Source organism: Eretmochelys imbricata, chromosome 1 (assembly GCF_965152235.1).
Source record: "Eretmochelys imbricata isolate rEreImb1 chromosome 1, rEreImb1.hap1, whole genome shotgun sequence".
NCBI lineage: Eukaryota > Metazoa > Chordata > Testudines > Cheloniidae > Eretmochelys > Eretmochelys imbricata.
This window is the reverse complement of record NC_135572.1, coordinates 274,639,978-274,666,460: the sequence shown is the minus strand read 5'-3', so window position 1 is coordinate 274,666,460 and position 26,483 is coordinate 274,639,978. Positions and strand designations below refer to the sequence as shown.

At 40.1% G+C, this 26,483-nt stretch overlaps 1 protein-coding gene across 2 annotated transcripts; it reads right to left on the bottom strand.

Annotated features, from left to right (window-relative positions):
- Positions 1 to 199: 199 nt before the first annotated feature.
- IKBIP (IKBKB interacting protein) lies at positions 200 to 26,477 on the bottom strand. 2 transcript variants are annotated; one of them, XM_077831856.1, is made up of 4 exons: positions 26,343 to 26,477; positions 21,489 to 21,715; positions 18,312 to 18,429; positions 200 to 2,405 (listed from the first exon to the last, which is right to left on the bottom strand). In XM_077831856.1, the coding sequence occupies exons 2-4, from the start codon at positions 21,674 to 21,676 to the stop codon at positions 1,650 to 1,652; spliced, it is 1,062 nt and encodes a 353-aa protein (XP_077687982.1). In that variant the 5' UTR covers positions 21,677 to 21,715; positions 26,343 to 26,477; the 3' UTR covers positions 200 to 1,649. The 2 variants fall into 2 exon arrangements, with proteins under 2 accessions (XP_077687982.1, XP_077687974.1); XM_077831848.1 differs by lacking the exon at positions 200 to 2,405 and adding an exon at positions 13,014 to 14,977.
- Between the last annotated feature and the right edge of the window lie 6 nt (positions 26,478 to 26,483).

The following is a 26,483-nucleotide window of genomic DNA, read 5'->3' as shown; positions in this document are numbered from 1 at the left end:
CAAGAAATCCACAGATGAGAACTCCCCAAAATTAAACAAACCCAGGTATTTTATATTTTTACCTGTTGTTTCAAGGATATTTTAGATAGCAAGTGCTTTGATCCTATGTGTGTTAGTTCTAGCAATGACATTTTTTTGATTGGAGTGGGTCAAAGTATGAAAACCTTTATTTCAAAATAATTTATTGTATGACTTTAGGAAAAATAAACCAACTTATTTAGACTATTATTTGAAGACAAGATAAGAGAAGCAGAGTAGTGGGGAGGTACCAGTGAAAGAGGAAAAAGCTTGATGGAGCAACCAGAGGGGAAGGGACAGGGAATAAAAAAGACAGAGCCAATGGAAAGAGGATGAAAAGATAGAGGAGAGTGACTGGAATTTTCAACACATCCGTATATAATAACTTCAAAAAAAGTCAACTAGCACTTACTAACTGCTAAACAATAAAGTTCTGGGGGCCTTAGCATTCCCTAAGACTTCTGGCTGTGTGGTCTTACAAGAATTTTCTCAACAGCTGTACCTTACCTCTCTCAATCTATTTCCTTCATAATCACTGCTGTTCTTGTACCAGGGCTTTTTATTTTCTCGCTGCTGGTACATCTATTTGCATTCTCTTGTCTTTAGGACACCACACCTCTTCCATCTCTTACTCTTACCTGCCCCTCTCAAATCTCAGTGGCTCTATAAATGCTTCTCTCTTACCAGAGCAATATCACATTGGATGGGGTCTGTTCTGATGTTTCTGAGCCTAGACAACGACTCCTGTGCTAACTTTGGTCTTCACTCTAGCACTTTACAGATCAAGTGCATGCAGGGGACAAATGAAGTGCAGAGGCACCTCAGACAGGGGACCCAAAAACATTGGACTGAGGGCTCTCTGCTAGGGTTAGTACCTCTTTCATGACACTGTCCCTACATAGGGTTCTCTTTGCTGTAGAAAGAAATCCTAGAACTCCACTCTGTTGTGACTACAGTCCTGAATAAAGGATTCCATTTTGTTTGATAAAAATAATAACTTTGCATTTAACATGGAAAACTTTTGACCATCTTCCCTTTTCAGAGAGAACACTATTTCTGGCCATTACTCCTTTCTATATCCATAATACACTGATAGATTTAAAATAAAAATGAAACCCCAGACACTTTTGGAAAATCTTGGGGTTGGTATTTATTTAAGAGGAACATCAAATGAAGCTGCAGTTTTGTGAACTTGTGTTTGAGCCTGAATCTGGAATCCACAATTTTATCCCTGACTTCAAAGCAGTAGGGAAGGCTGAAGACCCACTTGTCAATTTGCAGGCCTACCTGAGCCAAGAAAGCAAACTTGTAGGTAAGAACAAAAATAGCAATTACATAGTTTACATTTTTAAAATTATATAAAAATATTCTACTTTAGTTATACAAAACAAATAGTTCATGAAAAAAAAACCCTGCTTTGCTAATGAAGAACCTGATCTGGGTCCCTCTGATGTAAATGGCACTTCTGTCACTCTTCAAAAGGAGGATTGACCTCCAAAGTTGTTTCAGTATGCTTTGAAAAGAAGCCTTTAAATTACACCTCCCTTTCAGTGTTTTAGTACAAGCCTTGATTAGATTATCGCTCTTCAAATGCTACTGCTTTTTAGGCAATCTATAGTTTCAGAAAGTAATTAATTCATATCTAAAATCTTGGTTATTTCATCTTTCATATCCTTGATCTCAGTCTGAACTGTAGTTAAATTGGACAGTTTTTCATTCAAGAAAACAATTTCTTTCTCTCTTTGTAATATATCATCAACCAACCTTCCATTTCTTAATGTTAGCTCATTTATCATTGGTTCCAAACGGGCAAAGTCCTTCTTTAAGTTGTACACCTTGGGTTTTAAATCGTTTGCAAAAGTAACTGTCTTCAGAACTTTTGCTCTGTTACTTTCCAGATTTAAAAGCCTATCTGAATGTTTATTGAAATCACCTCTCAAGTCAGACAATGTGATTTTAATCTGTTCAATTCTTTTTGAGTTATCAGAGGCAAAACTTCGTAGCTTTGCAGTACGGTCAATGCTACTTGTAAGTAGGTCACCTATATTTTGTACTGTCTTCTTTTCAGCTTTATCTACTTTATCTTCCAGTGCTTGCAGAGAATCAGTCAATGAGGTCACATCTGACACTAGACCTGAAATGCGTCTTATGTCAGTTTTTACTGTTGCAATCTTTAGAGATACATCTTTTGCTACAGAAGCTGTACTCTGCTCAACTTTTACAACTGCATGAAAAAGAGTTGTTAAGTTCTCCTGCAGTTCTTCTTTTTTTTGAATTATGCTCTTAGACCATGTTTTCATGCCATAGAGACTCTCTTGTAGATGTTTAACATGAGAAATTATTTGAAGAGCTTCCAGTTGTTCCATTAAGTCTTGAGTCTTTTCACACTAGAGGGAGATACAAATAAAAGTATTTCAAAAGATAAGCACGATTTTAACTAATAAGTTCAGGTCAAAACTACAGTTAAGTTTCACTGAAATATCTTTCTTAATCAACATTGATGGATCCATGAACCTGGGTCTTTAGAGAACAGTATTTCTGCAACAATGCATGTGTCCCAGACTTCCACTGATTAACTCAGTTTTTCCACGTAAGTATAGGCAACAGGCTCATATGCATCACTAGAATCCTCTTTTACTGTTATAACATAGATTCATAATTTTTTAAGGCTGGAAGGGACCAGTATGATTTTCTGCTCTAACCTCCGGCATAGCATGGGTCACAGAACTTCACCTAGTAATTTCTGCGTTAAGCCCATAACTTCTGTTTGAACTATAGCATATCTTTTAGAAAGACATTGACTTAAAATAATTAATTGTGATCCATGAATTTTCTGTAAAGGAACTCTTTCCTGTTTTCACTAGAGCAAACACAGCATAAAAATTCTTTTGAGTATTTATTACATTCACATAACAAAAAGAAACAGACAGAAAATATAAAGACTTGGAATTGAAAAGTTAAATGATTATTCATTTGGGGCAAATTTTTAAACTATATTCAGCAAAATCCTTCAGAGGGAAAACATAGTTTAAACAGTTTCCTGCTCTCACTAAAAGTTATCTTAATGAGAGAAGATTCAATCCACTCTTAGGTTTTGTCTTAACAGATTTTTTTAAAAGATCTATTCCTGCTCTTCAGACAAACATGCAAAGATGAGACAAGAGAGGAGAAACTTCTGCCTGATACGGCTTCATTTATGTGTGAGGCAGGATACAGTATGCAGACATGTTGATTACAAACAGGTATACTTTAGTCTGGAGACTATGACTTCGTTCTCCAGTCCAAGAGGAAATCCAGTTGGCATGCTCTGGTCTCCTCCCACTGGTTTTTTTTCATGCTGAAAAAAGGCCAGTTGCTATTGGAGCATGTCATGCTGCTTATAATGGTGAAATCATAAAGTTAAATTAATTCCAAAAGTGGCAAAGTTTGGAAACAACTAGAAAGAAGGCAAAAGGAAGACGAGAGAACAGAATTGATATCATGTAACACAAGGAAGTGTTGGAGCAGAAATTTCTTGGGAAATGACCAATCTAGTGTCTATGGTCTAGCATCTTGACTGGTCTGTTTGCAGCCTGGGTATAACACATCAAAATGGGATCGGTCTTTTAAAAAGGTAAAAAAATATATCCCCCTAATATTACAGTGTAACAGTAGAAAATGGCTATCTATTATGCAACTGAAACAATATGCACTTTATAGTGAATCTTTATCAAGGTGATTTACTATATGTCAATTTTTCTATTGGCCATCTCTTTCAAAAATGTAAAAATGGACAAGATATCATGTATGTCAGACTCTTATTTATGGGCTCAGTGGAGTATTGGTTTTAAAAAAGAGCTGTGTCCCCTTAACACTCATAGTTGTACAAAAGGATGATTGCATTTTTGATTTTTTAATTTTATTTTGATTACACAAATCCCAGTGTGTAGTTCTCCAGTTTGATCTAAATAAATTTGTGAAGGTCACATTTCTGCATTGAAAACAATGGTGTCTACACTGTTCATGTAACTTCGGCACATCTCTCTGGCTCCAGTAAGCTGCCAGTGCAGCTCTTTGTGTGCATATATTTTAAAGTGCTTGTGCATTAGTATTTTGTAGTACAAGTTATGTAGATTGACGAAGGAACAGAAAGTTGTTGATAGCACAACACTGTGTATACAGCAATGTAAAATTGATTAACTGACAAAGAATGAAGGTGTCTGTTCTAAAGGAGTAACGCAGATTGGAAGACAACAGTAAATATTTATAGAAGTTGATCTTAAGACCGTACTTCAGGTAGGGCGCGGACATCCCATTACTGCTACAAACGAGTATTTTGTTTTCAAACTTGCATCACCTTCTATTATACCCTTATGGAGCTGACATTGAAAATTAAGACTACCTTTCTTGTCTGTAAGTTCTTGTATGTTCCTTGTCTGTAAAAGCACACTGTTGGGGTTATATGAGTTATAATGATGATTACATTTGAGGCACACCGGAGCTGAATTTTGTTGCAAGCTGGAAATTCTGCAACTTGGATTGCACAGGAAAACATTCAAATAGGTTTTTATTGAATTAAAAATTAAAATCATAAATTAGATACTGTAATTTATTGAATTTAATTATTGTGATTTTTAGTGGATATGGGCCCCATGTATAATTCTGTCTGCCAACTACTTCTTGATTCAGCTTACTTTTTTAGCACTGATGCTGACATTGTTTTTAAGTTTATTTTTAATTATATCCACATTTATTATCTTGTTCACCAGCTGCTTGTGTGATAAAACCCAAAACTGAAATTTACAGACTGAACTACCCCCTTTTTCAGTTCTTTATATTAAATTGATCAGATTTATTGGACATGGTTAATTTTTAGTGAACCCATGCCAATGAGTATTACACTACTTCATCCCTAATAAACTATTTAATGTACTTTTCTTCCGGGGACAAAAGTCTAGTTTATCTGGCTGTAATTACTATTCTCATTTTCACAAATTCATACTTAGCAGACAGAAAAGGCCTAGTGTGAAATCCTGGCCTCATGGAAGTCAATGGCAAAACTCCTATTGATTCAGTGCAGGCAGAATTTCATCTCTAGTGAAGAACTTTGGTCATCCCCTGTGAACGTAGGATCATTTGGTATAGCCTGTGATTCTCAGACTTTAGATTTTTGGGCAACTCCATTTGTTTACTAGACTAAGAACTCTGTAACACCCGGTGCCCACTACTTTCTGTTCAACTATGTATTCTAGTCTGCAATGGAATTTGGGTTGATCCAAACCTACAGTCTAAAGATGCTGAAAATGTGATTTCAGTCCTTACTCTTGTTAACCAAAAATAATTATATGAAAGAGAAAATTCTAAGTTGAAAAAACCAAACTTATGAAAAGTATTAAAACGTGTTTAATTGCAAAAATTCTTTCCCATAAAATGTTAAACAAGAGAAGAGCAATCTAGATAGCTTCAACAAAAAAACTTAAAAAACAGACTCCAACGAGAGACTGCTGAATTGGAATTAATTTGCAAACTGGATACAATTAACTTAGGCTTGAATAAAGACTGGGAGTGGATGGGTCATTACACAAAGTAAAACTATTTCCCCATGTTTATTCCCTCCCCCCGTTCCTCAGACGTTCTTGTCAACTGCTGGAAATGGCCCACCTTGATTATCACTACAAAAGGTACCTCTCCCCCCCCCGGCTGGTAATAGCTCACCTTACCTGATCACTCTCTTTACAGTGTGTACGGTAACACCCATGTTTCATGTTCTCGGTGTATATAAATCTCCCCACTGTATTTTCCACTGAATGCATCCGATGAAGTGAGCTGTAGCTCACGAAAACTTATGCTCAAATAAATTTGTTAGTCTCTAAGGTGCCAGAAGTCCTCCTTTTCTTTTATCATTTTGGATATCCCGAGTCTTAAATCAGGAGTAGCCAAAATGTTGTTTGTAGCCCCAGTGTGTGAACACTTTGGGTATGTCTACTCTGCAATTAAAAACCTGCAGTGGGCCCATGCCAGCTGAAACAGGCTTGCGGGGCTCAGGCTAAGGCACTGTTTAATTGCAGTCTGGGACCCTCCCCATACTGGGGTCCTAGAGCCTGGGCTCCAGCCCATGCCCACACTGCAATTAAACACCCCTTTAGCCTGAACCCTGTAAGCCTGAGTCAGCTGGCATGGGCCAGCTTCAGGTGTTTAATTGCAGTGTAGACATACCTTTGAGTTTTAAAATTCAGCCTCTAGCTGCCCTCTACTTCAATATAGAAGAGAGGCCTTTACATACTACAAATCCCAGTGTGTAGTTCTCCAGTTTGATCTAAATAAATCTGTGAAGGTTACATTTCTGCATTGAAAATAATGGTGGTTACACTGTTCATGTAACTTTGGCACATCTCTCTGGCTCCAGCAATCTGCCAGTGCAGCTCTTGATTGGGCAAAGTTTGAACAGTCTTGCCTTAAACACCTCTTGGTAGCTGAGATTATATATTAATTGTGTTTTGACTTTGGAATACAACAGTTTATATTGGAAGTCACATAATTTCTTTAGGCCTACCAGTGTACCATTAAAAAAAAAATGATTTATTTATAATGGAAGTTAGATCCCGTATGCGATTAGCACCAAGTTCAGTTGCCTTACACAAGGACTAAAACCTGGCAATACTGACATGAAAAGGGGTTAATAGATGGCACAAGCGAATTTCTTTTAAAATTAATTAAGGAAATATAAATGTCTTGGAATTAACTTTTTAATTTTTGTTTTTCATGAAAAGTTGGATCCCTATTGTTCAGCAATAAATTTAAGTAATAAAGGGTAGGAAAAATCAGTGACAAAAATAGTTGGGCAGGTGTAAATGGGAAAGGGAGATTCTGGGGGAAGATGTGGCAGATTTCCTGACAAGGAACTGAAATGATGGAAGGTTACTAACAGTAATGCTGTACTCAGGTTGAGAAGCATCTTAACTCCACAACCAGTCCTACAGACTTCAGTGAGACTATTCATGCAGAATGGTGCTATTAAATGTGAATAAGGGTATCACAATTTGTCACAATGATATTAAGAATGTCAACAGTAAAGTGTGGAGTGAGGAGGCCACTTGCATGTGGCCGAGGAAAGGAAGAAGAGACAGAAATTTAAAGACCAACTGTTGTATAATCCATTAACACATATAAAATCTCAATGGAGAGAAGGGGATATTTTAGCAAAAGTGGTATGGTATTCTGCATTGCAATCTGGCGTTTTCAGAGATCACCTGTCACCAGAAGAGGGGACCACGTTCTTCTCTCATTTATACTGGTGGAATACTACTGAGTTTAAGGTGCTTGTAATTATGTAGTTCAGAGGAGAATCTGGCCCAGCATATAGAAATTGTGTTAAATATACATAATTTATTACCAGTAATCCGGAAGTTCTCTTATTCTGCTGTCAGTTTAAACTCAAAGCACTGTCCTTGAAAGGACCCTTGGATTTTGGGTCAGCACCTAACTGTATTAGGGTTTTCTACATTGAGAATAATTATACTATCTATGCTTCAATGGAAGTGAAGTGTGTACATGTCTAATCTCTCTCTCAAACACACACTTCCACTGAGGCATAAATATTAGGGCTGTCAAGCGATAAAAAATTAATCGCCATTAATCACACGATTAAAAAAGTTAATTGCGATTAATTGCACTGTTAATAATAGAATACCATTTATTTAAATAGTTTTGGATATTTTCTACATTTTCAAATAGATTGATTTCAATTACAACACAGAATACAAAGTGTACAGTGCTCGCTTTATATTTATTTGATTACAAATATTTGCACTGTAAAAAAACGTTTTTCAATTCACCTAACAAGTACTGTAGTGCAATCTCTTTATCATGAAAGTTGAACTTACAAAGGTAGAATTATGTACAAAAACTTACTGCATTCAAAAATAAAACAATGTAAAATTTTAGTGCCTACAAGTCCACTCAGTCCTCCTTCTTGTTCAGCCAGTCACTAAGACAAACAAGTTTGTTTACAGTTGCAGGAGATAATGCTGCCCACTTCTTGTTTACAATATCACCTGAAAGTGAAAACAGGAGTTTGCATGGCACTGTTGTAGCTGGCATTGCAAAATATTTATGTGCCAGATGCACTAAAGATTCATATGTCCTTCATGTTTCAACCACCGTTCCAGAGGACATGTGTCCATGCTGATAACTGGTTCTGCTTGATAACAATCCAAAGCAGTGTGGACTGATGCATGTTCATTTTCATCATCTGAGTCAGATGCCCCCAGCAGAAAGGTTGATTTTCTTTTTTGGTGGTTCGGGTTCTGTAGTTTTTGCACGGAGTGTTGCTCTTTTAAGTCCTGTTCTACAGTATGCGGTTATTTCGGAATTAGCAGAGTTACCTCAAAATAAAGCTGATTCCATCCACACGACCAAACCAGTTTTTTCAATTTAAAGGGCTCTTTACTCTGATTTCTGTACTCCACCTCGGCAAGTGGAGTAGCGCTAAAATCAAGATCGCAGTTCCGGGTTACAGGTACTGTGGACACAATTCGACAATATTGGCCTCTGGGAGCTATCCCAGAATGCTTCCCTGTGACCGCTCTGGACAACACTCTGAACTCCGATGCACTAGCCAGGTAGGCAGTAAAAGCCCCAGGAACTTTTGAATTTCCTGTTTGGTCACCATCAACACAGGTGACCATCAGTACAGTCCACCATCACAGGTGACCATGCAGACTTCATCATCACAAGAGACCACGCAGTCCCGGATTCACAGAGGAGCTCCAGCATGGTCCAAACGGGAGGTACTGGATCTCATTGCATGTTGGAGAGACAAATCTGTTATGGCAGAACTACATTCCAAAAAAAAAGAAACGCAAATACGTACGCTAAAGTCTCCGGGGCCATGACGGAAAGAGGCTACTCCAGGGACACAGAGCAGTGTCATACAAAAATCAAGTTGCTCAGACAAGCATACCAAAAAGCCATGGCGGGGGGAGGGGGGGAACGGGTGCTCTGGGTCACAGCCCCATACATGCTGCTTCTACCGTGAGCTGCATGCAATTATGGGGGGTGACACCACCACTATCCCACCACTGTCCGTGGACACCTACAAGGGGGGAGTAGCACGGAGTGAGGAGGGTGAGTTTTTGAAGAACCAAGAGGAGGAGGAGGAGGACAGTGCACAAGTGGGGAATCTGTTTTCCCCCCTAGTCAGGAACTATTCTTAATGCTGGAGCCAGTAGCTTCCCCCCACTCCCAAAGCATGCTCCCAGACCATGACCCTGGAGAAGGCACTTCTGGTGAGAGAGAGATTGATCGGAGCCACACATTGTGGGGAGGGGGGGAAACCCAGCCGTGCTGGGCTGTTCACGTTTAGTTTAAAGGGCTCATCCCTGCTCAGAGCCTCATCGGAGCCCTGCAGTGTGTGGGGGGGGTGGGGAGGAGGGTGTTGTGTGAAGCGATCATCCCAGAGAGCCCGCAGGCTGCCTGCAAGCTGAATTCTGTTGCCTGGCCGCATGTGATGGCTTACTCACACCAAAGTGGGAGGCACTTCAGTATAAGAGGCAAAATGAGACCTTGTATAGAAAGAACATGTACTGTGTACTATGAATTGCCTGTTTCACTGAGAAACAGTGACCCCTCGGTTCTCTAAAATGTATCTTTTAAAATACTACCCTCCCTTTTTTTCCTCCCGCAGCAGGTGCAAATGTTTCAACGCAGCCCCTATCTACTCCGTCCCAGAGGCTGGTCCATATTAGAAGGAGGAAAAACCAAAGTCGGGACGACATGTTTGCCGAGCTTATGCAGTCCTCCTGCACTGATAGGGCCCAACTGAATGCGTGGATGCAAACAATTGCGGAGTTGCATAAAGCGTTACATGAATACGAAGAGAGGAGGGACATGTGCGATGAGAGCAGGCAGGATGCTATGGTCAAGCTCATGGGGGAGCAAACTGACATGCTCCGCTGTATGGTGGATCTAATGCGGGAAAGGCTGCAGCCCCTGAATAACCACCCTCCCTCCTCCCCAAGTTCCATAGCCTCCTCACCCAGATGCCCAAGAACACGGAGGGGGAGGGAGGAGGCTGCTGGGACTCACATAGTCAACCCCAGAGGTTTGCACAAGCAGCAGAAAGCTGGCATATCCTAAATTTTGATTTGGTTTCTGGACTTGTCCTTCCCTTCTCCTCCACCCCCCTAACCCAATACCCCCCTCCCCCATCTAGCTTCCGAATTCTCTCAATGTTTTGTGCAACAAATAATAAAGAACGTTTTTTAAACAACTGTGACTTTATTTCCTTTCATCGATATATAGGGGGCGGGTAACTTTAAGAGAAACAAACACAACTGTCACACCCTACCCTGGCCAGTCATGAAACTGCTTTCAAAGCTTCTCTGATGTGCCGCGCGCCCTGCTGCGCTCTTCTAATCACCCTGTTGTCTGGCTGTGTGAAACTGGCCGCCAGGCGAGTTGCCTCAACCTCCCACCCCACCATAAATGTCTCCCCCTTACTCTCACAGATATTGTGAAGCACACAACAAGCAGCAATTACAATTAGAATATTGGTTGTGCTGAGATCTAACCGACTCAGTAAACTGCGCCAGCGCACTTTCAAACGTCCAAACGCACATTCTACCACCATTCTGCACTTGCTCAGCTTATAGTTGAACTGCTCCTTACTACGGTCCAGGGTGCCTGTGTATGGCCTCATGAGCCATGGCATTAAGGGGTAGGTTGGGTCCCCAAGGGTAACTATAGGCATTTCAACATCCCCAACAGTAATTTTCTGGTCTGGGAAGTAAGTTCCTTCCTGCAGCTGTTCAAACAGACCAGAGTTCCTGAAGATGTGAGCATCATGCACCTTTCCCGGCCATCCCATGTTGATGTCAGTGAAATGCCCCTTGTGATCCACCAGTGCTTGCAGCACCATGGAAAAGTACCCCTTGCGGTTTATGTACTGGCTGTCCTGGTGTTCCGGGGCCAAGATAGGGATATGCGTTCCATCTATCGCCCCGCCGCAGTTAGGGAAGCCCAGCGCATTAAAGCCATCCACAATGGTCTGCACATTTCCCAAAGTCACTTTGATAGCAGCTGGTCAATGATTGCGTTAGCTACTTGCAGCACAGCAGCCCCCACAGTAGATTTCCCCACTCCAAACTCATTTCCGACTGACTGGTAGCTGTCGGGCGTTGCAAACTTCCATAGGGCTATGGCCACTCACTTCTCAACTGTGAGGGCTGCTCTCATTTTGGTGTCTTTGCGCTTCAGGGCAGGGGACAGCAAGTCACAAAGTTCCATGAAAGTGGCCCTATGCATACGAAAGTTTCTCAGCCACTGGGAATCATCCCATACCTGCAACACTATGCGGTCCCACCAGTCTGTGCTTGTTTCCCGGGCCCAGAATCAGCGTTCCATGGCATGAACCTGGCCCAACACCACCAGGACCTCCAAATCGCCACATGCCATGCCTTCTGTGTCCATGTCCTCCTCAGTATAATAATCGCGCTGTTGTCGCTTCCTCATCCAGTTTTGCAGGTACTGCACATACTGCTGGATAATGCGCGAGGTATTTACAATGGTCAAAACTGCAGCGGAGATCTGATTGGGCTCCATGGCTATGGCGTCTGCACAGGTAATCCTGGAAAAAGGGTGCGAAATGTAGGAGAGCAGAGTGGCAGCGGAAGCTGTGCTGTTCGGTTCATGGTAGCCGAACAAAGGCGGAAAATGGTTGTCTTCTGTGGCTTTCACGGAGGTGGGAGCCCAGGACAGATAACATGGAGAAGCTCGGAAGTGTGGCAATAGTGGGAGAGCAGAGTTGGCAGCAGAAGTTGTGCTGTTCGGTTCACGGTAGCCGAGCAGAGTTGGCAGCAGAAGCGTTTGATGAGGAAGAGAAAGAGTAGATAGTAGAGATTACATAGGAAGATGAGAGAAAATGAGAGGTGGATTCATAGTAGCAGGAGAGCAGCAGTGCACCGTCTGCTGAAAGCAGTATGCCAAAAAGGCGCGAAATGATTGTCTGACGTAGGTTTCTGATGACACACACCCAGAAACACCTGCGAGAATGTTTTTGCCCCATCATGCACTGGGAAATTAACCCAGAATTCCAATGGGCCGCAGGGACTACAGGAACTGTGGGATAGCTACCCAGAGTGCACTGCTCCGACATTCAATGCTAGCCTCGGTACTGTGGATGCAATCTGCCGAATTCACCCGCTTTGATGGGGACACAGAAGACCGAATGTATAAAATAGCTTCCGAAAATTCAAATAGAATAATTTCGTACTGTAGACGTACCCTTAAGACTTCTGAAAGCATGCTCCACACCATATCCATCTCAGATATTAGAAGGCACTTCAGATTCTTAAACCTTGAGTCGAGCGATGTAGCAATCTTTAGAAATGTCACATTAGTACCTTCTTTGTGTTTTGTCAAATCTGCAGTGAAAGTGTTCTTAAAATTAACAGCACGTGCTGGATCATCATCCGAGAATGCTATAACATGAAATATATGGCAGAATGTGGGTAAAACAGAGTAGGAGACATACAATTCTCCCCCAAGGAGTTCAGTCACAAATTTAACTAATGCATTATTTTTTTAAATGAGCATCATCAGCACAGAAGCATGTCATCTGGAATGGTGGCCGAAGCATGAAGAGGCATAGGAATGTTTAGCATAACTGGCACATAAATACCTTGCAATGCCGGCTACAAAAGTGCCATGCGAATGCCTGTTCTCACTTTCAGGTGACATTGTGAGCAAGAAGCGGGCAGCATTATCTCCCATAAATGTAAACAAACTTGTTTGTCTTAGCAATTGGCTGAACAAGATGTAGGACTGAGTGGAGTTGTAGACTCTAAAGTTTTACATTGTTTTATTTTTGAGTGTAGTTATGTAACAAAAAAAATCTACATTTGTAAGTTGCATTTACACAATAAAGAGATTGTACTATGTTACTTGTATGAAGTGAACTGAAAAATACTATTTCTTTTGTTTGCCATTTTTACAGTACAAATATTTGTAATAAAAAGTAATAATATAAAGTGAGCACTGTCAACTTTGTATATTGTGTTGTAATTGAAATCAATATATTTAAAAATGATAGGAAAACATCCAAAATATTTAATAAATTTCAATTGGTATTCTATTCTTTAACAGTGTGAGTAAAACTGTGATTAATCACGATTAATTTTTTAAATTGCGATTAATTTTTTTGAGTTAATTGCGTGAGTTAATTGCTATTAAATCAACAGCCCTAATAAATATTACAATTATTGGCAGTAGAGAAAACCATAACATAGTTAGGTGCAGACCCAAAATCTAAGGGTCCCTGTAACGACAGTGCTTTCTGAATTTAAACTGACATCAGAAGAAAACTTTTGGATTATTCCAGTAAGTAAAATTGATCACAATTACAGCTCTTTTGGGGGCACGTGTGTACACTACTAGGATCTCCTGTATGGAATAGTATGGATGGACTCCTGGTCAAATTCTCTGCTCTCAGTACACCAGTGTAAATCTGGAATAATTCCATTCCATTAACCAGGAACAGACTTTTGTCCCCACAAAAGAGGTGTAAATTGTGATCTAATTTTATTGAATCGAACCAAATATATGAAACTGTTGTTTGTTATAGTCAATATGGTACGTTAGAATCAGACTACAATTCATGGAACCTGCTCAGAAACAGGTTTTTAATTTTTCATATATTATAATGTAGCTAATACAGAAGCATGAAATATAACTTTGCAAAAAGCTATAATTAGAAAAAATGAATGAATATAAATTTAAATACAGAATATTGTGCTTAAAATTCTGACTTAACATCCAGATGTTCTTGCATCTAAATACTTTGGTTCAAATTTCCTTTTAATGAAAAAGAACTTCATGGACATTCAAGATAATCATTATAAAATACATGAAAAAGAGTCTGTCTGTTCCCCCATTACATTTGCTTTTTTTTCTCTCTAGTATAGTTTAGGCATGTAAGGTCTGATCCAATGTTAATAAAAAGCAATGACAAGACCCCTGCTATTTTTAAAGTTTGTTGGACTAGTGGTGTTTGGTTATCGTTTGTTTATAAACACATTAACATAACTGAGCTATAAATATTGTCCATACTGTCAAGTAATATACATAAATTAAAATGAGCCTGAATTCACTGATCATCACCCTCACTCTGTTCATTTTCTAGATTGTATTCTAAAGGTACTACTTCTCTTGTATTTGAAGATACTGTAATGTCATATACTTTTTCTTTTAAAACAATTATTTCATTTTGCAGTTTTAATATGCTGTTGTCATACTGCATGCTTTCAAGAACCTTTTGCATTTCCATTATATTTGACACTGTTTTTAGCATCTCATCTTCCATAGTAAACATCTGTACTGTCAAGTCTTCCATTTTTTTCTCTATACCTATCAGCTCACTTGATACTCTAAGAATGGACTGAATGGCATTTTCAATTGTTGGTAAGTGGGTCTTGCATTCCTCAATTTTCGGTTCATAGTCTGTAAGCTTCTGACTCAAATCTATGTCTCTAGCTAACAAGGTATTCTGTTCTTCTTCTAATTTTTCAACTGTCTTTGTATCCAACTCCAGCTGCTGTTCAACTCTAGAAAGCTCATCTTCTTCCTGTCTTTTTAATGTTTTAATATTTCTTATTGTACTGTCTTCTAAATCTTTTAATCTTTCTGAAAGAGACTTCATATTTTGATCAGCAGTATTTATATGGGTTGTAACTTCAGTATGTATGAACTTTGCTTCAGATTTTAAACTACTAGTGTTTGCATTCATTTCATCCAGGCTTCTTTTCCAGGAGTCCATGACATTCTGGAATGTCTCATTAATGCTTTGCATCTTTTCAGAGAACGTCTGCTCACTGTTCTGAATGTCCTGTATGATGTTACGGAGAGTGGACACTTCCTGCTCAAAATGGGTCATCATAGAGATGGATGAGGTAGCTTCCTGCAGGATACTTTCGGAAGACTCAAGCTGCATTTGTAACACAAAACAATGTCCATGTCTACTTAATATTAGACTGGAAGAGCACTTATATTTATACAACTGGGAGTACAATATATACATAAGGCTCAGTCAGTCTCTTGGAGAAAGCTCATGATGTCATACATATTCTAGACATACAAAAAAATTGAGCACTTTATTGACTTGATACACATTTCCAATCTTCCTATTTAATTTAATAATTTATGTTTAAAATATTATTGTTCCAATTTATTCTGGCATGTGAAAGCTATAAAGAGAATTTCTAGGGCAGTTTTCACACATGTATTGTTATTTAGGAATGAGTAACTCTAGTCAATTTGTTACTTAGAACCAGAGTTATTAAATTCAAGTCACTTTGACCTCAGTTTCTATTTATAAAAAATGAACTGCCATAACTTATTGCTGTAAAAATACTGAGCAAAAAACTTAGAACAAATACCTTCAAAATACAAATCAAATATCGCGACCTTTGATACAAACCAAATGATACAGGGCTAGATCACCAGTCTAGTGTCTCCACAATGCACTACCATATAGGGAACCGGACACTGGGTTACATATTAGTGGTTCTTCACTGCGTGAGCTAGCAGGAGATGTGAGCACTAAGAAAACAACACACTAAACTCAGGCAGAAGACAGGGTGAATTTTGCCACTGACTTCAATGGGTTCCACAATTTCAGTCAGGGAGCACAGGAGAACTTTGTAATACTCCTTGATCAATTGAAGAGCACAAATGAAGCTGTAAAGAGAGCATCTTTTTGCTACCAAGGAGGTACACTATAAGCATATATATTTATTTAAGCAATTATGCAGCTTAGTATTTTCAGATTCTTATTAATTCTAAACTTTTCGTGTGTTAGAAAATGGTGCTTATTTACCTAGATAAAGAATTTTGTACCCATGATTTCTTTCAAACTGCATTAGGATGGTAACTGGAATTTAACTGAACACACAACAGCATACAAATTTTATTTTTATTACACAAATAAGCCCTTAATACAGTACATTACCTATTGTGATATATTTAAAAAACTTGATGTCAAAAGTTAGCTGTTTTTCCTGACTCTCTTTATACAGAAAAGCAGTTTTTAACTCAAAGTTTTTGATAGAGGCTCATGGATTTAGCATGTTTATTTTTTATTTAAATGTTATAAAAGATTATAAGGTTAGGCCTAACGTATTTCATATTAAATTCAGATTTAATTTTAAACAGGTTAATTTTTTAAAAAGAAAAACTTACTATAATTTAAAAAACAAAATAAAATAATCCAATTTAAATTAAAAAAACCCATTTTTAAAAAATCATTGATTTTTATCCATCCTGCACACAAGAGGGAATTCCAAGTTTGCAGTCAGCTCTCTAGACTGAAGTGTACAGAGATTCAAATTGCATCCTATTTGACTGTCAACATTATAAGATCAATGCTAAAATGGCACTATAAGCACTTGGTTTGCTATGCTTTCATCATTATCTCTACCATACAGGAAATGATCTTGGAGTAAAACTAACTTTTCTAACAGACAACACAACACTATGAAAGGAAAAGAACACATTGCTGCAAATCAGCAGTGTGATAAATGAGAGGGGAGATAACTCCCTTTTGTGGACACCCAGCCAGCCAGTTGGCTATGGAATCCCTCTTGGTGGTTGTTCTCTACTTGTAAAGGGTTAACCAGCCCACAGGTAAAAGGAAAGGAGAGGGCAGCTTACCAAAAGGGCCAATGGGAGGGCTAAAACTTTTAAAAATTGGGAAAAAACTTCCCTTTGTCTGTGTGTTGTGCTTCTCCAGGAAAGAGGGGAACAGGGAGCAGTTATGCTCTGAGAAGCTGAAAGCCAGGTATGAAAAACCATCAGATCATACCTAGAGATTGCTTATCTGAAACCCCAGATATATAAGTAAATTAGGGAATGTCTAGGAAGATGCGATTAGGTTTATTTCTGTTTATTTCTTATTGGCTTGTGGACTTCTCTGTGCTAACCCCAAATGTTTTTGTTTTGCTTGTTTGTAACCTTCGCTGGACCTCAAGAAGGTTGATGTTTAATTTTTGTAAGTGGGTTCTTTAAATCTAGCAAAAGCCTAAGTTCCAGATGTATTTTCTTTCTTTTTGTTTTTAATAAAATTTACCTTTTTTTAAGAACAGGATTAGATATTTGGCGTCCTAAGAGGTTTGTGCATATGTTGTTTAATTAGCTGGGGCAACAGCTAATTTCCTTTGTGTTCTTTCTCAGCTCTTCCCGGGTGTGTGGGTGTGTGTGTGAAAGGGCTTGAGGGTACCACCCACAGGAAGGAATTCCCAAGTGCGCCTTTCTGATTTCAAGGGGTTTTTTTGCACTTGGATGGTGGCAGCATCTACCCATCCAAGGTCAGAGAGAAGCTGTAACCTTGGGAGTTTAATACAAGCCTGGAGCGGCCAGTATTAATTTTTTTAATCCTTGCGGGCCCCCACCTTCGGCACCCACAGTGTCAGAGTGGAGAATCAGCCTGGACAAGCAGTTTTAAGATTTTAAATTAGCAGTATAGAAGACATAGACTGAAGTGGGAGCAAGACCAATTTACCATACAAGAATTTCTGCCAAATTTCTTTAAAACAATATGTAGCTGAACTATATTGAGAATTAAACTTCTAAATTGAGCCATATGAATTCAAGGGAGGACTTAAGTTTCTGGAAAAGAAACATTAGGATCCAGTTACTTAATATGCATGATTAATGGATCGACAAATTTAAGCCCCAAATTTGACATACTTTAAGATTATAATCATCTGGTGAATGATGTCATACATATTCTAGACATTAAAAAAAATTCAGCACTTTATTGCTATGAAATTACACATGAAAATAGTATTGAAGGTCCTGAAGAGATCAACAATGAAAAACAAAAATATAAGTAAAGGGAAACATTTTCAAGTAGTTGTTTCACACAGGGTGAAATACTGGCCTTACTGAAGTTGATGGGAGTTATGCAGTTGACTTCAACGACGGCAGAATTTCCTTAGCAATGTTAGTATCTCTTTATAAGCATCCACCTGTCAGCATGCTTTTACTTACATAAATGATATTAAGCAACATAGTCTTATGAGTTTAGAACAGAACAGAAGCCAGATCTGATGGCCAACCAGATGTCCCATTAACTCCCAATAAGATGACTGAATAAACATTTTTAAATGGTCTAATTTCAGAGATATAAAATTGTAATTCTGGTTATCTAAAAATGTCCATAATCTCAAAACACATTTGTTAACTTTGACTAAGTCAATATGAATTAATACATTTTAGCTAATGTTCAATATAAATTCTCAAATTAAAATTCCAATGATTACCTTTTCAGAAATTAAGTTAACTTTGTTTTCCATATCCTGGCATTTTCCAGTTTCCAGCTGTAATAAATGATACTTTTTTTCCATGTGAGCAAGTTGGCCTGACTGCTGAAATAGGAACCTGCAAATCATGAAAAAATTAGTGAATATAATTGGTACGCATTAAATGTTTTAGGCCTTGATCCTGCAAGGAGCACCACGAGTGTAGGATTCTACCTTCACACAGCTCCTTGCATGATAAGAGCCTTAGAAAAGAGCCGGGCTTATTTAATGAATTTGGTCTGTCTTCATATTGAAGTTATAGACTACCAAAATAAGGAAATAGACAACAAATAATAATTTGCATTTAAAGTGAGAGAGAGTGTGTATACGTGTGTGTGTTCTACTCAATTAGCTATCACAAACCTACATAACTGCTTCATTGTGACCTAATGTACATATGTGGGACAAAAAGTACCTTCATGGTAAAGGAAGCCCTTAGTGAAAATTACTTTTTTAAATGGTTAGCTGATTAGAAGGCCAAGTTAAACAAAACAAGATAATTTGACCTTTCTTCCCAGACTTCTCACAACCATGTGGGAGCTCTGAATTAGGAAGGGCCAAGCTAGTTCTAATTTTGTGTTAATTTTAGCCATTGCTATTGTGTTGTGGGAAAGTTTGTATTGCTGCTGCCTGTGATGTACCTGTTCTGTGGAGAAATAGACTTTATTCTCCAGGCTCTCAGTCCAGCACCTCTCTCAAGCATTACATTTATTTTAAACAACAAAAAATGTAGTTAAAATTATCTTTTTTTGGTAGGTTTCAGGGTTGCCAGTTCTGTAAACAACTTAAACATATAGTAATAAAGCGGGTTTGACAGAATGTACCCGTGTCCACACCCTACACACTGTTGTAATAATCTTAGTGCAAAGGAGGTTTTGTGAGGTATCTGAAAACTCATAATGTGCTGGTCAATGTAGTCCTGATAAAATGTGTGACAACATCGTTTATACTATTTTCCTGTATAATGTTATTGACATGTTCCAAACCACAGCAGAAGCTGGCAAACAGGTCTGTCTCAAACAAAAGAATATGTGCTCTGCTTAATTAGCATTTAAGCAGTAAACAGAGTCATCAAGCAGGAAGGGAGACAAAGGGAGTACAAACAGGTGGAAAAATCAGCAGGGATTATCCTTACATATGCACTCTGGGCTTGTCATCACATACAGCACTGCAGCTGTGCCGATATAGGCCATAGTGCAGACACTATCTATGCCAAAGAGAGAGCTTCTCCTGTCGGCACAGGAACTCTACCTTCCTGAGAAGTGGTAGCTTTGTTGACAGGAGAAGCCCTCCCATAGACACAGTGCTGTCTACATGGGGGGTTAGGTTGGTATAACTGTGTTGCACTCTGAGCAACGTAGTTATACTGACAAGTCTGTACTGAAGGCCAAGCCTCTGTCTCCTGAATCTCAGCTGGAAGTATTTTCCAGAAGGAGGACTAACACTATAAAAAGGAGAAATAAATGCCACAAAGGGACCCCCTCCTCTCTCTCTCTCGATTCACAGCACAAGAAGGGACAAAGGAAGCAGCCATTAAAGAGAAGAAGGTATCGTGGCCTAAGAAGTTTGGCCAGTAAGACTGTTGAGAGCACGTGGTGAGAAAAACTTTGCTTTGAATTTAACGAAGTTTGTTAAGCTGAGCATCAGTTGTGTTTTTTACTTTTCTTGTAACCACTTCTGACTTTTATGCTTCATTACTTGGATTCACTTAAAATCTCTCTCTTTGTAGTTAAAAAACTTGTTTTACTGTTTTATCTACTTCATTACTGTTTTAGCTAATCCAATGTGTTTAAATTGAACTATCTGACAAACTATTTAAAATAATAAAATATCATGTTTTCATCTTAAACAGACTTAACATATTTGTATTGTCCAGGAGAGGGCTGGACAGCACAGAACATATATTCATGGGGGGAAATCTAAGACTCGAAGTATATTGGGGCACTCTGTACTATACCCAAGGCTCGTAAGAGCCAAGGTGTGGCTGGCTGGTTGCAGCTCTCACACAGGCATTGCTGGTAGTGACTTACATGCTGTAGGCTGTTTGTGAGATTGCAGATGGGGACATGTAGGCAAGCAGCACCACTATAGCTGAACCAGGATGAAATGGGAGACAACAGAGAGGGCCCTAAGATGGCAGTGAAAGAAGGTTAATTTGCTGGAAGTTTATCAATCCCAAATCAAGATGGGGATAATGCAGACTGTCCAGGTATCCCCTTTTTGGAATCAACTTATGTAGAAGATTATTTTCTCTCACATACATTTTATAATTTTTTATTTGTTACGATAATGTACAGCAATTAAAGTGAGAACTCCAGAGCATCTGTAATAATCGACTGTTGAGACTGAGGTCTGGAGCAAAAACTAAGAAATTGTAATCTATACCTATCCCAGATGTGGGACAGTTTAAGGAGAACCAAAATTATGCAATTTTTATTCTTCTAATCTAGACAGTCCTGTGACTACTCAATCATTCATTGGGTGAAATTCTTGTCCCAGTGAAGTAAATGGGAGTTTTGCAATAGACTTCACTGAGGCAAGTCTTTCACCCATAGACTTTAGGGCCTAAAATTTTTGGTGTAGCTAGAACATATCTATTAGAAAGACATCCAATTTTGATTTAAAGAATTGAAATGGTGATGAATCCACCACATCCTTAGACAAGTTATTCCAATGATTAATTATCTTCACTGTAAATAAAATAAAATAAAATAAAATAGTGCCTTATTTCTAGGCCGAATTTCCAGCTTTGCCTTCCTACCATTGGATATTTTTATGTCTTTGCCTGCTAGATTAAAGAACCCTGCACTATTGGAAATCTTATCCCTGTGTAGGTACTTAGAGATCATGATCAAGTAACCTCTTAACCTTCTCTTTGTTAAGATAAATAGATTGAGTTTCTGTAGTCTCCCACTGTAAGACAGGTTTTTCAGACCTCTAATCATTCTGGTGGCTCTTTTGTGAGCTCTTTCCATTTTGTCAACATCTTTTTTTAAACTGTGAACACCAGAACTGAACACTATTCTACTAATGTCGTATATAGTGGATTCCATTGTATATGACATGGAGGAAACCAGAAAGAGTAAAATTGAAAGTGTGAAACTGACTGTATCCAGTTACCTTTAGAGGATCACTTACCAGGTGAGCAGTAGACAAGCAACAAGGCAAAGCAGGTTTAAGGCTGTCCGTGAGTCTATCCAAAAGGAATTCTGACTATTGCTGCTGCTCCTGGGACCTGAGATCATTCCATAATTGCTCTGCTTTTGTGGATCTTCGTTGTGCTTCGGTGAAGGAACAGCTTTCTTTCTTTGCTTCATGTCAGACATTTTAAGAAAGTCTTTAGGAAACAGAAACCAACCAGAGATCTAGCAGAAGAAAGCAAAATGAGTTATGTTTAGTCCCTTCCAAGTTCACACAGAGACTTCCCAAAATATGCAGTTAGGCAATTACACTAAAAATTAACTGCTTGCTGTTGATGTATACCACATCGATGTTTATTCAGTTACATTAATCATTTTCAAGAAAATGTCACGATAACTATTCGTTTTTCCATTACATAGGTATCCCCTTCCATACTTTCGGAATAGCAGAAATTGTCTAATTTTCCATAGCACTAAGACTATAGATTTAATTTCTTTTAAAAAAATGAAAACTTGGGTTCTACATAAGCTGATGGCAATTGTCCAGGAAAACTTTTAACTCCTTCAGGCTGCATAGGCATCTAGAGTTTTCAAGATGTTCTTAAGATTACTGTACATAAAAGAGATTAGAAGACATTAGACGACATTTTGGTTTTTTTAAGACAGCACTGTTTAATCAGTTTCACTATTTCTCATGTTTGATCAACTAATCTGTTGCTTTACTATACTTTGAGTCTTTCACACAGCAAAAGGGGAGATACACATTTAAGACATAGAAAATATGGGATTGTGAATCATCTTGGAGTCTAATTTAGGAATATTTCTATTATAACTTTTTAAATATGTCCACCCATAAAGCCAGGTTCATTATTTACTGTATAGTCCTGGGGGCACTCTGTGCCAAAAATTTAAAAATTCTGCATACAATATTTTATAATTCTGCAAATTTTATTTGTCAAAATAACACTACATAATCACACCAGTTTCAATTATTTTGGTAATTTATTTCAAAATACCTGTCAGCAAGTATGTCTATAACAATACAGACACACACAAAAATTCCCCTAGGAGTAGAGAGTTAAAGAAACCCCTATGACACCCAGTTCCTGTTTCTCTGCCCCCTCCCCCCCGGTATCTGGCCCAGCCAGGGGGCCAGATACCCACAACCTCTCCCCCCGAGAGCCCAGTGTAACACTGCACCTCATATTCTTCACAGTAATATTATTATGATATGATTAAGACATAATGATAATGTATTTTATGCAAGATAGGTCATGTGAGATATCATTGGAAAGGATATGATTTACTGAATAGGATTATCCCATTTGTATGCATGTACCATTTTTGTATCTGAAGTTAGGAATATTTACTATCTGTATTACAAATGTGTTTACACCTGGGGAACGCCAGCTAGGCAAAAGATGCTCAGTCTAGATCAGTGGTTCTCCAACTTTTGTACTGGTGACCACTTTCACATAGCATGCCTCTGAGTGCAATCCCCCTTTATAAATTAAAAAACACTTTTTTGTATATTTAACACCATTATAAATGCTGGAATCAAAGTGGGCTTTGGGGTGGAGGCTGGCAGCTCGCAACCCCCCACGTAATAACCTTGCGACCCCCTGAGGGGTCCCAACCCCCAATTTGAGAACCCCTGGTCTAGATGGCTGGCTGGGAAGGGCCCATTCAGGTTGATGAGCCATTAGGGGAAAACAATAGGCCTTAGAAGAAGCTTATCTCCTGGGGTGGGGTGGGGAGAGGGGATGTCTTCCTGAGGATGCTACAAATGGCCTCCAAGCAATGGCTTCTGTGGCACTACAGGGGCATGTAACCAGGTCACCTGGTACTGGACTCCATCTTGGAATACCAGTGTTTTACAACTGTCTGGCATGGGAACCAAGCTTTGAGACAAAGGGTTCCTGCCATATGCAAAAGTTATTTAAGGCAGGGGAGTGACATCATCATGGTTCTTCACTGACTCCCTGCACCAAAGAGACTCTGGGAAACACAGGAGGAACAAGGACTGACCTGGGGGAGAAGTGCTGGACCCAGGCTAAAGGGATTTTTAGCCTATGAAAGAAACACCTGGGGTTTTTAAGCTGTAAGCAAGTGCAACTGGCCCCTTAAGAATATCTGCAGCCTGCTTGAATCATCATTACAGCTACATTTTAGTCACGGGTATTTTTAGTAAAAGTCATGGACAGGTCATGGACAGTAAACAAAAATTCACAGCCCATGACCTGTCGATGACTTTTACTATTTACCCCAAAGTAAAACTTGGGCGGGGGAGCCACAGGTGCTCTGGGGGCGGGGGGACGGGGGCGGTCCGGGGGCGCCATGGGTGCTGGGGGAGGTGGCACAGGTCCCCCACTGGTGCTGGTGAGGAGAGAGGGGCAGGCAGCAGCGTGTGACCCAGGACCCCCTCTGGTGCTGGGGCGGGCCACGGTGCACGGCCCGGGAGTGGGACCCCTGCTGGTGCTCGGTGGGAGGGTTGTCAGGGCTGGCAGGGGCTCCCTACCCGGCTCCGCATCCCTGCAGCTCCTAGGCAGTGGAGGGGTCTGGGGGCTCCGAGTGCTGCTCCTGCGAGAAGCACCAGCCATGCAGCTCCCATTGCCAAGAACTGCAGCCAATGGGAGCTGCGGGGCGGGGTCTGCAGGCACAGGCAGTGCACGGAGCCCCCTGGCCCCTCTGCCGCATAGGAGCTGCAGAGACACGCTAGTGGAGCCCCCCACGCCGAGGTAAGAGCCCAGATACTCGCATCCCCTTCCCCCCCAGAGCCCAGCCATCTGTCCATCCCCGAGCACAGGGATCCAGAGGGAGAAACAGCCTGATGCTTGATCCCAGGCTTGCATGGAGTTTTCTGCATGCTGCCCTCTCCTTCCCACAGGGCATGCTGGCAACTGCAGCCGCCAGGAACCCTCTAGCTCCCTCCCCCCAGCAGTGTCTTCTATGTGTGAGCTGGACTCTGCTGGGTCCAGTGGCCCCTAGCTGCACTGCAGCCCATTTTTGTTGGGGAAAGGAAACTCTGCACACCCATAGTTATGTCTCTATTTAACAGGGTGTGACACTTTACCATATTACAAAATGAGCATCATTTCATCTGTGACTTACTGTTTCTAATTATTTTATTAAATTGAGTGAATTACACATTTAACAGACCAGAAAGTCAAAAAAAAATTGGACAGGGTGCACTTTTTTTTTCTGCAGGTGGATGTATTTTGGAGTATCAAATAAATGGTAACCAAATATCTATTTGTTCTCCATTTTTCTGGGTATATAACTGGTGCATTAATATTTCCATATTTTTTGTATTTTTTGAGTCATTCCCCTAGAACTGGACTATTTTTCTTTTTCCAGTGAGAAGCTATTAGTAGCGTAGTAGCTACTAGCAGATGAGAGTTTAATTCTTCATTTCCCTTTGTGCGATTGTTTATTTAAAACGTTGGTTTAGAAATAAGTCACCTTTTTAAAGTCCAATATCTCAGATCTTTTGGGGGGCTAAAGGCAAGCCTCATTGGGTTCAGGCAGGAAGCTGACAATCTCTACTTTCCAATGCAACAAAATTCACGTTTCTAGACTTTCAGGACCATGACGTATTAAAACAGTCACACTTTTAAATCTAGAAAAACTCAGTGAATGACCTAGAACTGACTCATATCAATCATGGAGTTTGGCTTGGGGTTATTTTTTAGGAGACAATTTCATGTCTGGGGAGAAGAAAAGAATTATTTGGCAAGTTGAAAGAAAAAAATTGTCTGAAGCAGTTTGGAATATAAGAATAAATCCAAGAGAAATGGACTAGTGGGGGAAAAGCAAGTGAAGTGGGCAAAGATGCATGATAAATACATTTATTACATAGTTTTGCAATTTATCATAGGGCTATCCCCTCCAAGTGTGTTTATACCTACAGCTCCCATCCTGTCCAGAGAGCTGTGTGCCTGGAGTCTACCACTGCACCGCTACAGGGCCCAAAATGAAGTCAATGGGGCTCTGCAAATTTCTCTTTGCAGGACTGAGACCGAAATCCACATCCATAAATAAATATAAACATTCTACAGCTATACAGATATTTACTTGCTTCGTTCGGTACTTCTTAAGGACTAAGTCCATCAGAAATATGAAGCTTAAAAATAAATGTTTCTGAGTTACACAAATGCAAAGAAAAGGAGTACTTGTGGCACCTTAGAGACTAACCAATTTATTTGAGCATGAGCTTTCGTGAGCTACACGAAAGCTCATGCTCAAATAAATTGGTTAGTCTCTAAGGTGCCACAAGTACTCCTTTTCTTTTTGCGAATACAGACTAACACGGCTGTTACTCTGAAACAAATGCAAAGAAGTGTCTGAGCGTGTGGAGCATGAAGAAAAAAAATCCCCTCGCTCTGCACAAACATGTCAGAACCGATTTTCTTTAAACTTGTACAAAGTCGCTTTGGGCAGAGCCCGGGCAGAGCCCTAGGGAATTCGAACCAAACGGAATTTCGGAAGGAAAGTGAAAAGCGACAACAGCTTTTAAGACAAAACCCACCCCCGGGCTTTAAGGATAGCGACGGCCTCACGGTAATGCCGGGGGGAAAAACCATCAGCCCCACAAAGGCATTCCCCGGCGGAGGCTCTTCTACTGAACGATGCCCCGCAGTCACCAACGGCCACCCCGTCCCCCTGCAGCAATCCCGCGACACCCCACTGGGCTCTCCCATCAGCAGCCCATCCCTCCTTCCCCCAGCTCCCCCCTGGCCCCACAAGGCCACCCCCCGCCGTCCCGTGCCCCCACCCCGATCTCCTCCTCCCTTCGAGCGCCCTCACCGCCCGGTCCCCCCGGACTCGTCCCCACCGCTCCCTTCCGCCGTACCCCGATCTCCCGGATCCCCGTTATCCTCTGGCTCGGGAGGGCCGGGCGCGGGACAGTCCGGCTCAAACAAACTGCTGTCCTGGGCACGCGCCTCCCCACAGCTTCGGGCGCGCCACGTCAGGCGCGTGCCCGCCGCTCGCG

Coding starts and splice junctions, on each gene's coding strand:
- IKBIP (XM_077831848.1), bottom strand. CDS start 21,676: ATGTCTGACATGAAGCAAAGAAAGAAAGCTGTTCCTTCACCGAAGCAC. Junction 18,430..21,488: donor GCTTGTCTACTGCTCACCTG/GTAAGTGATCCT, acceptor CATGATTTGCAG/GTTCCTATTTCAGCAGTCAG. Junction 14,978..18,311: donor TTAACTTAATTTCTGAAAAG/GTAATCATTGGA, acceptor TTACAAATGCAG/CTTGAGTCTTCCGAAAGTAT.